The 13057-nt window shown below is 43.2% G+C and overlaps 1 protein-coding gene across 1 annotated transcript in view; it reads left to right on the forward strand.

The window, feature by feature from the left end:
* Nucleotides 1-13057, forward strand: part of kif6 (kinesin family member 6) — a 177414-nt gene that overhangs the window by 140879 nt on the left and 23478 nt on the right. The window contains exons 16-17 of the mRNA XM_023995100.2: nucleotides 10857-10907; nucleotides 11833-11917. Of these exons, the coding sequence (XP_023850868.1) occupies nucleotides 10857-10907; nucleotides 11833-11917 (136 nt within the window). The remainder of the gene's footprint in view (nucleotides 1-10856; nucleotides 10908-11832; nucleotides 11918-13057) is intronic.

A 13057-nucleotide genomic window follows, 5' to 3' on the forward strand; every position in this document is an offset into this window, starting at 1 on the left:
CTGGCTGGCTCGCTAGCTAACCTTATGTGTATGACCTTATTATTTGTATCTCGGAGCTTTTTGCTTAGTTGGTTAGCTACCTGCATATTCATGCAGGGTAGTAATGTCATGAGTTGTGATTATGGTTCATTATGCTTCACCTAACTAGCTAGCTAGCTACATGTCTTAACYAAAGACTCCACTATGCAAGTAGCCATTTCGGGTGGGTTCGCAAATTCTGTCTTGCCATCTACTTCGATTTCAGAGCTCTCTCGTCTGTGTGCCAGAGWGCGCAGAATAACTGATGAATTTACGAARGCTCAACACCCGTTGAATATGSACGGTGACAGTAAATGTCAGTAAACTGATCAGCTAGAGCGTCCGCTGTGCYCTCCGAATGCGAAACGCTCTGAATTCTGACAGCACAGTTGCAGCCACCAACGCTCTGGAAAACAAAACAGTAACCAGCTCTGCTAGGGCGAATAATGTTCAGTGAGCTGTTCTCTCTCTCACTTAGATGTCTGGAAGTAGCTAGCAAGTTAGCTTGGGTGCTTGACTGCTGTTGTTAGTACATTCAGATCAACCCTTAAAGAGATGGGTGGGGCTAAGGCTTAAGAGGGTGTGAACAATGCTGAATGGGTGGAGACAAAGAAGGGCTCTCCAATAGTAGTACCAAAACATTCAAAGGCTGTTTTCTCAAAAGTGAGTTTACAAGTCGATCAACTTTCAAAACAAAATTACTTTCCCATTGTTCCTCAACTGTAGTTTATGATATACCATTTTGTAGCCATGAACCTCTACTTTTATCCAATGTAAAAAAAAAAAAACGCAATTTCAAATTTTGCAACAAAGACTGATTTGAGCCGTTTGGTCACATATTTGCAGTCAAACATGATCAAACATGCTGAGCAGCTCATATTCTAGATAGAAGTATGCTACATAGCAGACCAATCTCGAACGCATCTTTCCGCATGTCCAGCCAATCATGGCTAGCGGGAAGGTTCCTGACTTTTCCCGAAGCTAAATTCATATTTACAGATGGCATACAAGTTTGTTAATAAGGCACATGAAAGTTCACATTTTCCAGAAGGCATTTCTGCCCCCAAAAACGCATTTTGATAAAAAAAAAGGTTTACGTTCACGTGCCTCTCCTGTGACGAAGTGACGTGCGGTAWACACCTAGTTTCCTGAAAAGAGTCACAATTGCATTTTGTTCTAAATAAAMGACAAAGCTTTTTGCTAATGAACTTCACAACCACAATTACTCTACTAGTTGTATCTGCTTGGTTGGGGAATTAGCCTGCTAGTTTATCATGCCGGGTATTTTCTAATACAACTTTTCATATAACTTACATTACATGTCGTTATTGATGAAACTTTCTATGCCATCAGGCCAGCAACTCAGTTACTATCAGAGGCCTCATGATCGCGTGTCCTTTTCATAGGTGTCAGGGAGACTGGCAACAACGGAGGAGTGTTGACAACACAAGTATTTGTGTCGCATGACACACTTCTATTCTGAGGTCTTGCCTGACAAGCTGTGAAAATAGCAAGTGAACAGTGAATGAAATTGTTTTTGGAGGTTGCTAAACCTTTGCAATCACATTCCTGGACATGTTATTATACCCACCTTTGCTCTGTCTGGTAGGTCCCGACATCCGTTCATGATCAGGGGATCAGTCTGGCACCCAACTGTGCACTCTGTCMAACAGAAAAACAGGGTCAACGATTGTCATSATCCCTCAATTATAAACATAGTTTGAGAAATAACATAATCTCTTTTGGAAACTATTTCTATTTACAGATGTAGACTGACTTTTATTTTGAAGGGACCGCATATTTCCACTATTGTGGCTAATCCTTATTGTTTATTTATTATAATATTTTTATTTATTTCACCTTTATTTAACCAGGTAGACAAGTTGAGAACAAGTTCTCATTTACAATTGCACTTGGCCAAGATAAAGCAAAGCAGTTCGACACATACAACAACACAGAGTTACCCATGGAGTAAAACAAACATACAGTCAATAATACAGTAGAAAAAATAGTCTATATACAATGTGAGCAAATGAGGTGAGATTAGGGAGGTAAAGGCAAAAGGCCATGGTGGCGAAGTAAATACAATATAGCAAGTAAAACACTGGAATGGTAGATTTACAGTGGAAGTGTGCAAAGTAGAAATAGAACTAAAGGGGTGCAAAGGAGCAAAAATAAATAAATATAGTAGGGGAAGAGGTAGTTGTTTGGGCAAAATTATAGATGGGCTATGTACAGGTGCAGTAATCTGTGAGCTGCTCTGACAGCTGGTGCTTAAAGCTAGTGAGGGAGATAAGTGTTTCCAGTTTCAGAGATTTTTGTAGTTCGTTCCAGTCATTGGCAGCAGAGAACTGGAAGGAGAGGCGGCCAAGGAGGAATTGGCTTTGGGGGTGACCAGAGAGATATACCTGCTGGAGCGCGTGCTACAGGTGGGTGCTGCTATGGTGACCAGCGAGCTAAGATGTGTCGCCTGCGTAGAGGTGGATCAGAGACTCACCTGCAGCAAAAGCACCATCATTGATGTATACAGAGAAGAGAGATCGGCCCAAGAATTGAACCCTGTGGCACCCCCATAGAGACTGCCAGAGGCCCAGACCACAGGCCCTCCGATTTGACACACTGAACTCCATCAGAGAAGTAGTGTGGTGAACCAGGCGAGGCAATTATTTGAGAAACCAAGGCTATCGAGTGTGCCGATGAGGATGTGGTGATCGACAGAGTCGAAAGCCTTGGCCAGGGAAATGAATAGGGTTGCACAGTATTGTTTCTTATCGATGGCGGTTAAGATATCGTTTAGGGACCTTGAGCGTGGCTGAGGTGCACCCATGACCAGCTCTGAAACCAGATTGCATAGCGTAATCTGTTTGTTGACTTGGCTTCGAAGACCTTAGAAAGGCAGGGTAGGATAGATATAGTTCTGTAGCAGTTTGGGTCAAGAGTGTCCCCCCCTTTGAAGAGGGGGATGACTGCAGCTGCTTTCCATTATTTGGGAATCTCAGACGACACGAAAGAGAGGTTGAACAGGCTAGTAATAGGGGTTGCAACATTTCGGCAGATCATTTTAGAAAGAAAGGGTCCAGATTGTCTACCCAGCTGATTTGTAGGGTCCAGATTTTGCAGCTCTTTCACAACATCAGCTGACTGGATTTTGGAGAGAGAGGAGAAATGGGGAAGGCTAGGGCGAGTTGCTGTGGGGGGTGCAGTGCTGTTGACCGGGGTAGGGTAGCAGGTGGAAAGCATGGCCAGCCGTAGAAAAATGCTTATTGAAATTCTCAATTATAGTGGATTTATCGGTGGTGACAGAGTTTTCCAATCCTCAGTGCAGTGGTCAGCTGGGAGGAGGTGTTCTTATTCTCCATGGACTTTACAGTGTTCCAGAACTTTTTGAGTTTGTGTTGCAGGAAGCAAATTTCTGCTTGAAAAACTAGCTTGGCTTTTCTAACTGCCGTGTATATTGGTTTATAACTTCCCTGAAAAGTTGCATATCACGGGGCTGTTCGATGCTAATGCAGAAAGCCATGGGATGTTTTTGTGTTGGTTAAGGGCAGTCCGGTCTGGAGAGAGCCAAGTGCTATATCTGTTCCTGGTTCTAAATTTCTTGAATGGGGCATGCTTATTTAAGATGGTGAGGAAGGCATTTAAAAAATAAAAAAAACATGCATCCTCTAGTGACGGGATGAGGTCAATATCCTTCCAGGATACCCGGGCCAGGTCGATTAGAAAGGCCTGCTCGCTGAAGTGAGTGGAGGTCGTTTACCGCTGACCCATTACGGATGCAGGCAATGAGGCAGTGATCGCTGAGATCTTGGTTGAAAACAGCGAGGTGTATTTAGAGGGCAAGTTGGTTAGGATGATATCTATGAGGGTGCCCATGTTTACGGCTTTGGTGGTACCTGGTAGGTTCATTGATCATTTGTGTGAGATTGAGGGCATCAAGCTTAGATTGTAGGATGGCTGGGGTGTTAAGCATGTCCCAGTTTAGGTCACCTAGCAGCACGAGCTCTGAAGATAGATGGGGGGCAATCAGTTCACATATTGTGTCCAGAGCACAGCTGGGGCAGAGGGTGGTCTATAGCAGGCGGCAACGGTGAGAGACTTGTTTTTAGAGAGGTGCGTTCAAATTGTTTGGGTACAGACCTGGATAGTAGGACAGAACTCTGCAGGCTATCTCTGCAGTAGATTGCAACACCGCCCCTTTGGCCGTTCTATCTTGTCTGAAAATGTTGTAGTTAGGTGTCACGGTTTTCTAAAATAGAACCCAGAAGCAGACCAGGACAAGGAGAGTAGGACGAAGGTGAGTATTTATTTACAAGTGTAAACGTAGAGGTAGAAAGATCCAGGTGGCGGAGCAGGCAGCGTAGGTGAGTTGATGGGAGTGAATAGGCAGATCCAAGGGAGTAACAGAAGCCACCGACGACCAGGCAGGGATGGGGTGAGTGTTCCGGGTGAATGATGTTCATGGCTAACGTCCGGCCAGGGAATGGATGTCAGGTCAGAGCTTATGAAGTGGAGGGGTGATGATCAGGACCAGGTGTGCAGATAGCTGATGGGATACAGGTGCGGGTAATCAGAGATCTCCCAACTAGCTACGTCGCCCGGCAACCAGACAGGGTGCGTTCCAGGACACCGGAAAAACACTCCAGGACAGAACACAGGCAAAAACAGACTCAGGAAGCGGGATTCGTGACAGTTAGGGATGGAGATTTCAAAGGTTTTGGTGGTCTTCCTAAGCCAGGATTCAGACACAGCTAGGACATCCGGGTTGGGAGAGTGTACTAAAGCAGRGAATAAAACAAACTTAGGGAGGATGCTTCTAATGTTAACATGCATGAAACCAAGGCTATTACGGTTACAGAAGGCATCAAAAGAGAGCACCTGGGGAATAGGAGTGGAGCTAGGCACTACAGGGCCTGGAATCACCTCTACATCACCAGAGGAACAGAGGAGGAGTAGAATAAGGGTACGGCTAAAAGCTATGAGAATTGTGGCTAGCTTCACATAGGTAAGGGAAGCAAAGTGGGTGGAGGAGCAATATGCACGTGGAGCTGGGCAAAGGGGCCATAGTTTATTGACATAATTGTAATCCAAACTTTAATTTACTTGTTGTGACGCAGTGAGGTTCCAAACTCWGTTTTAGACGATACTGATTTTATGACCAACATTATCCTATTTACACTTTGTAGTCAATTCTGACACTATAATAAATGTTTCTGACTCATATCGATGCAACACGTGTTCTYTTGTTGGTTTTCAGGGGCAGTTGCTCTTCTCCATGTTCTCAGTTGTCAGTACATGGGAAATCATGTCCCATTTCTCTTCAATGTGATGGCTCGTTGCGGTGATGTGTTACAGCGTGTTCGTAGATGTCCAGCAATCTGTTGTTAATGCCACATATGGTGTTTGAGAGCTTGTGCTTTGTACTTGCAGAGACTAGAACCAGACTTCAAGATTCAATGTCAAGAAATGGAACAATGATGGAACATTGTTCCATTTCTTGACATTGAATCTTGAAGTCTGGTTCTAGTCTGGTTCTAAGCAAAAAAAGAAACGTCCTCTCCCTGTCAACTGCGTTTATGTTCAGTAAACTTAACATGTGTAAATATTTGTATGAACATAACAAGATTCAACAACTGAGACATAAACTGAACAAGTTCCACAGACATGTGACTAACAGAAATGGAATAATGTGGTCCTGAACAAAGAGGGGGGGGGGAATCAAAAGTAACAGTCAGTATCTGGTGTGGCCACCAGCTGCATTAAGTAAAAACACTAAATATAAATAACACTAAATAAAACAGCAGGGCATAGATCTATACAGTATATTGTTAGATTCTGGGTTAAACTTGGAACATTGRTATACTSAGAAGGATAGTATCTGACAGTGAGAGCTACGGGTGGAGATCTCAGAACCTAACAATGTCACTGAGGGAGAGAGGGTAATGTATAATGTTTACATTATGTCAGGATATGTTATTGTTAGCCATCAGGGATTCTATGGGAGGGATCCTCTGGGAGTAGAGGGGACACAGTCTGGTTGGCGAGGAGTGAGCACTTTGGGGTAGAGGTCAGGTCAGATGAAGTGAGGAAGAACAGATATCACGAAGGTTCTGTCTTGCAAAACAGAGATGCATTGGCTGTTCAGTTGTGGAGGAGACTCCGCCTAGGGGAAAGGGTTAAATATCAGTGCTCGTGTGAAAAGTCGTTTGTCTGAATACAGCTGTGTCGACCGCTTTGGGAAGAATTAAACTTGGTTAAGCTTTTCTAGTGTCCGTTGAGTTATTTACTCTAAAAATAAGAACCTAACAATATGAACAAACACCTTTCTATGATAACCCATCTTACCCAAAACCCTGAGAGATGGTATTACATTTTCCTGGTTCATAACGTTGCTGCCACCGTCTCCTATTACCGAAAAGAGCTTCTGGACATCAGAACAGCGATTACTCACCTCGAACTGGACGAAGACTCATTTTTCTTTAATGAGTCCGATGTGAAGGATATACTGCTTTGTCAAGACAAGGCCCAAATCGCCATCATCAGTGTGAAGAAAATATGTTGGAAAAGGGGGAGGAGGGCGCGGTGCCTTGTATGAATTAGCCGACAAACTGTAAAATCMTATGTCTCATCGAGAAATGACTGAACGACAACACAAATAATATAGAGCTGGCTTCTCCGTGCATCGGCAGGACAGAGCAGCTACTTCTGGTAAGACAAGTGGCGGTGGTGTGTGTCTATTTGTCAATACCAGCTGGTGCGCTATGTCTAATATTAAAGAAGTCTCAATGTATTGCTCGCCTGAGGTAGAATACCTCATGATAAGCTGTAGATTACTATCTACCGAGAGTATCATCTCATCTATATTAAACCGATGCTGGCACTAAGACCGCACTCAACGAGCTGTATAAGGCCAGAAACAAYCAAGAAAATGCTCATTCAGAAGCGGTTCTCCTAGTGGCCAGGGACTTTAATGCAGGCAAACTTAAATCCGTTTTACCTCATTTCTACCAGCATGTCACATGTGCAACCAGAGTGAAAAAAAAACTCTAGACCTCATTTACTTCACAAAGAGATGCATACAAAGATCTCCCTCGCCCTACATTTGACAAATCTGACCATAATTCTATCCTCCTGATTCCTGCTTACAAGAAAAAACTAAAGCATGAAGTACCAGTGACTCGCTCAATATGTAAGTGATCAGATTATGCGGATGCTACGCTACAGGACTGTTTTGCTAGCACAGACTGGAATATGTTCCGGGATTCATCCAATGGCATTGAGGAGTATACCACCTCAGTCACTGGCTTCATCAATATTTCCATCGACGACGTCATCCCCACATTGACCGTACGTTCATTTCCCAACCAGAATCCATGGGTTACAGGCAACAGCTGCACCGAGCTAAAGGCTAGAGCTTCCTCTTTCAAGGAGTTGGACACTAATCCAAACGCTTATAAGAAATCCTGCTATGCCCTCAGACAAACCATCAAACAGGCAAAGCATCAATACAGGACTAAGATTGAATCCTACTACACCAGCTCTGATTCACGTCAGATGTGGCAGGGCTTGACAAATATTACGGACTACAAAGGGAAAACCCAGCCGCAAGCTGCCCAGTGACGTGAGCCTACCAGACAAGCTAAATGCCTTTTATGCTCACTTCGAGGCAAGCAACACTGAAGCATGCATGAGAGCACTAGCTGTTTCGGACGACTGTGTAATCTGCGTTCTCCGTAGCCGATGTGAGCAAGACTGTTAAACAGGTCAACATTCACAAAGCCGCAGGGCCAGACGGATTATCAGGACGCGTACTCAAAACATGCGCGAACCAAGTGTCTTCACTGACATATTCAACCTCTTCCTGACCGAGTCTGTAATACCATCATGTTTCAAACAGACCACCATAGTCCCTGTGCCCAAGAAGCGAAGGTAACCTGCCTAAATTATTACCGCCCTTTGGCACTCACGTCGGTTGCCATGAAGTGCTTTGAAAGGCTCAAATCAACACCATCATGCCGGAAACCCTAGATCCACTCCAATTTGCATACCGCCCCAACAGATCCGCAGATGATGCAATCTCATTCGCACTCCACACTGCCCTTTCCCACCTGGACTAAAGGAACACCTATGTGAGAATGCTGTTCATTGACTACTGCTCAGCTTTCAACACCATAATGCCCTCAAAGCTCATCGCTAAGCTAAGGACCCTAGGACTAAACACCTCCCTCTGCACCTGGATCCTGGACTTCCTAACGGAGCGCCCCCAGGTGGTAAGGTTAGGCAACAGCACATCTGGCACGCTGATCCTTAACACTGGGAACCCCCAGGCGTATGTGGTTAATCCCCTCCTCTACTCCCTGTTCACCCACGACTGCGTGGCCAAGCACGACACCAACAACATCATTAAGTTTGCTGACAACACAAGAGTGGTAGGCCTCGTCACCGGCAACTATTGTAAAGTGGCCGTTCCACTGGATGTCATAAGGTGAATGCACCAATTTGTAAGTCGCTCTGGATAAGAGCGTCTGCTAAATGACTTAAATGTAAATGTAAAACAATGAGAAAGCCTATAGGGACGAGGTCAGTGACCTGGCAGTGTGGTGCCAGGACAACAATCTTTCCCTCAATGTGAGCAAGACAAACGAGCTGGTCTTGGAGTATAGGAAAAGGAAGGCCGAACAGGCCCCCATTAACATTGACGGGGCTGAAGTGGAGCGGGACGAAAGTTTCAAGTTCCTTGGTGTCCATATCACCAACAAACTATCATGGTCCAAACACACCAAGACAGTTGTGAAGAGTGCACAACAACACTTTTTCCCCCTCAGATCCSCAGATCCTCAAAAAGATATACAGCTGCACCATCGAGACTATCCTGACCAGTTGCATCACCGCCAGGTATGGCAACTGCTCGGCATCTGACCATAACACGCTACAGAGGGTASTCCGTACGGCCCAGTACATCACTGGAGCCAAGCTTCCTGTCATCCAGGACCTATATACTAGGCGGTGTCAGAGGAAGGTCCAAAAATTGTCCAAATTTCCAGTCATCCAAGTCCATAGACTGTTTTCTCTGCTACCGCACGGCAAGCTGTACCTGAGTGCCAAGTCTAGGACCAAAAGGCTCCATAACAGCTTCTACCCCTAAGCCATAAGATTACGGAACAATTAATCAAATAGCCACCCAGATTATTTACATTGACCCCCCCTCCCCCTCTGTTTTTACACTGCTGCCACTGGCTGTTTATAATCTATGCATAGTCACTTTACAAATGACCTCGACTAACCTGTAACCCCGCACATTGACTCCCCCTGTAGCCTCGTTATTGCTCTGTAATTTTCACGTTAGTTTTTTGATTCTATTTTTTTACTTTACATTCTTAACTCTATTTCTTGAACTGKMTTGTTGGTTAAGGGCTTGTAAGTAAGCATTTCACGGTYTTCSGCGRATGTGACAAATAACATTMTATTTGATTCAAAATCTACCACTGATAAACTTTAGCTGGAGAGAAAATGGGTATAAGGTTTAATTTCTTACATGTACTCTGTTCTTCAAGCTCTGATGGGGAATGATGAAGCTCTGAAGGCTTGCATAAAGTGGTATGTTGACCTTGGTCTCATTTTTTTAGGCTAAGCAATGGAGAAATCTCTTTTTAGATGCTCAGCGTCTTTCATTTCACACAAGGCACAAGTRGATGCAAATCAATATTTTACATAGTGTCTACTTTTCACCAGAGAGACTGTATAAGATAAATTCTAGGGAGAGAAGGGTTTTGTATGATGTGCTCCCGTGTAGTCTGTTGTTTTGTGTATGTGGAGGGAAAGGGGAGTGGGGGGAATAACTTGCCATGAMCTGATTGTCATGTTTTGCTGATGATTGTTAAATTGTAAAAAAAAAAATATATAAATATATATTGTATCAATCATGCCCACAGTCATGACTATTTGCCCACTAACACGGAATAGCTTGCAGCACCCATCTAAATGACCAGAGCATGCAATAAGTGTGAATAATTAAGCCCATTCCTCTTTAGAGACAGCATACCTACCCAATTGATTAATTAGCATGCAGAGCCTCAGACTATGCAAAAATATAACATTGTATAGTATGTGACATTTTGAAAATGTTGTATGCTTTAAATGCCAGGATGTCATACTCATTTCGGCTTTTCGTTTAGAATTCGCTGCACACTGTTGAGGAAGAAAAGCATATTTTCAGACCACGTGTGTTTGACAACAGCTGATAATCAACTGGTAATTAGATTAGAGGACGGGCTGTAGCCAAATGAACAAATGGTGGGAAACGACACATTTGCGCGTTAGATGATGCGTTCTCAGTYTAGGTGAGCCTAGTATGTTGATATTTGGTGCTTAATGCATACATTTTTACTGAACAGTGGATTCTAAATAGTATGAAGTATGATTAGTACTTACACAGTGAAATGTAAATTTAGTAACACAGATTTCAGACACAGCCAACGACTCATACAAGACGTTGTCACCAATGTTATGTTGAAAGAACGAGACTTCTTTTTAAACGGCTTGGGTTTTTTCCAACTCAAACATCGTACAGACTTAGGTTCTCTTGGTTGATGAATAAAGGCCCACTACAGATAGATGAGTTGGTTAGTTTACATCATACACTTGCCGGGGATGAATGCCAGCTGGATAACAAGTGTTTGTAATGACGGAATGATGAATTGTAAATAACCTTGACCTTTTAAAATAACATTTTCACATATCTCCTTTCTCGCTCTCTATCTTGTCTCTCTTCATCTCGCTGTTTCTTTATCCCCCTCCTCTCTTTCTACTCCCTTCCTATCTCCTCTTTCTTTTTCTCTCAGATAAACTGAAGAAGCAGTTGGAGTTGCATAGGATGCAGAAAGCCGCTCACGGTACATTGTCTTCCTAATGGTCAGAATGTGCATTTCTCCTCATCCGCAGTTAATTAGTTAGCCCAGAGCCAAACGATAGGAGGATAGTTTGGTCACACTGCCCATAATGGTGATTCAACCTTAATGGAAGTAAGTTTGCCAATGAAATATCCTTGATTCAAAACCTACACACCAGCCCCATCTATTCACTTGTGAATCCAAGATGTCTTTTAGCAGACGTGTGCTAAGGGAAWAGAGGAAAAACAGACATTGTGGGAAGTTTTCATCCAGCAGAACTTAATTATAATTCTCTTGGACCAATGATTTAGTTGAATGTGACTGAAACAATGCCTGGACCAATTGAACCGAAATCAGCATACTCAATGGGCGTACATGACCACAATTGTTAGCCCCCATTTAAAACGTATTTAGTAGAGACCTGCGATCTGAATTCCAGAGGACTGGAAACACGACTGGGTGGCAGAACTTTGACTGTACGTTTCATCCCCGTCGACTGACGAGAGGTCTGACGACAGAAAGCCGGTTCCAAGTTTACAAACATTTCCCTCGGGTTCAGACGCCAAAGGTTTGTCTTGTTATTTGAGTTCCGAAGCATCAGAGAACACTTCGGAACAGACAGGCTTCCATTATTCGGGGACGGAATTAGAATACAGGATGTTGACTTCTAAGGATATTACGGACATGAGCAAGCACACACACTTTACATTCTTGTGATTCTATTCTGGACATGTTTTGAAACATGTCTTAGAGCGTGTGTGTGTGTGTGTGTGTGTGTGTGTGTGTGTGTGTGTGTGTGTGTGTGTGTGTGTGTGTGTGTGTGTGTGTGTGTGTGTGTGTCTGTGTGTCTGTGTGTGTGTGTGTGTCTGTGTGTGAGGAGACTGAGAGAAGAACATCATTTATTTCATTTCCCCACATATATACATAGGTGTCACTGTTAGCCCAGCAGAGGTAGAGGAGGTAGACCCTGTGGAAGAAAACATCCGCAGACAGATGGATGAGGAGAAGAAGAGGTAAGTTGGCTGCATTATGTGTATCTCAGAAACACAGGCAAATGGGCTGATGTGCTTGTACGTGCCATTACAGTACACTGCATTATACAGTGCCTTCAGAAAGTATTCACACCCCTTGACTTTTTCCACATTTTGTTGTTATAAATTGGGATTCAAATTGATTTAAATTGTCATTATTTTGTCAACAATCTACACAAAATACTCTCATGTCAAAGTGGACGAAAACATATAAAATGTGTAAAAAATATATGAAAGTAAAACAATATATCTTMATTACYTAAGTATTGAGCCCCCTGAGTCAACACATGTTAGAATCACCTTTGGCAGCGATTCCATACCTGGATCTTGCAATATTTTCCCATTATTCTTTTCAAAATTATTCAAGCTCTGTCAAATTGGTTGTTGACCATTGTTAGACAGCCATTTTCAGGTCTAGCCATGGATTTTCAAGCAGATTTAAGTCAAACTGTAACTCGGACACTCAGGAACATTCACTGTCTTCTTGGTAAGCAACTCCAGTGTAGATTTGGCCTTGTGTTTTGGGTTATTGTCCTGCTGAAAGGTGAATTAATCATATTTATTTTTTATCCTGAAATATTKTCCAGTCCTTAACGATTACAGCCAAACCCATAACATGATGCAGCCTCCACTGTGCTTGAAAATATGGAGAGTGGTACTCAGTGATGTGTTGTATTGGATTTGCCCCAAACATAACACTTTGTATTCAGGATAAAAAGTGTTTGCAGTATTACTTTAGTGCCTTGTTGCAAACAGGATGCATGTTTTGGAATATTTGTATTCCTTTTCAGTCTGTCAATTAGGTTAGTATTGTGGAGTAACTACAATGTTGTTGATCCATCCTCAGTTTTCTCCTATCACAGACATTAAACTCTGTAACTGTTTTAAAGTCACCATTGGTCTCATGGTGAAATCCCTGAGCGGTGTCCTTCCTCTCAGGCAACTGAGTTGTATCTTTGTAGTGACTGGGTGTATTGATACTCCATCTAAAGTGTAATTAATAACTTCACCATGCTCAAAGAGATATTCAATGTCTGCTTTTTTTTTACCCATCCACCAATAGGTGCCCTTCTTTGCGAGGCATTGGAAAACCTCCCTGGCCTTTATGGTTGAATCTGTCTT

This window comes from Salvelinus sp. IW2-2015, linkage group LG10 (genome assembly GCF_002910315.2).
Source record: "Salvelinus sp. IW2-2015 linkage group LG10, ASM291031v2, whole genome shotgun sequence".
NCBI classification, from domain to species: domain Eukaryota; kingdom Metazoa; phylum Chordata; class Actinopteri; order Salmoniformes; family Salmonidae; genus Salvelinus; species Salvelinus sp. IW2-2015.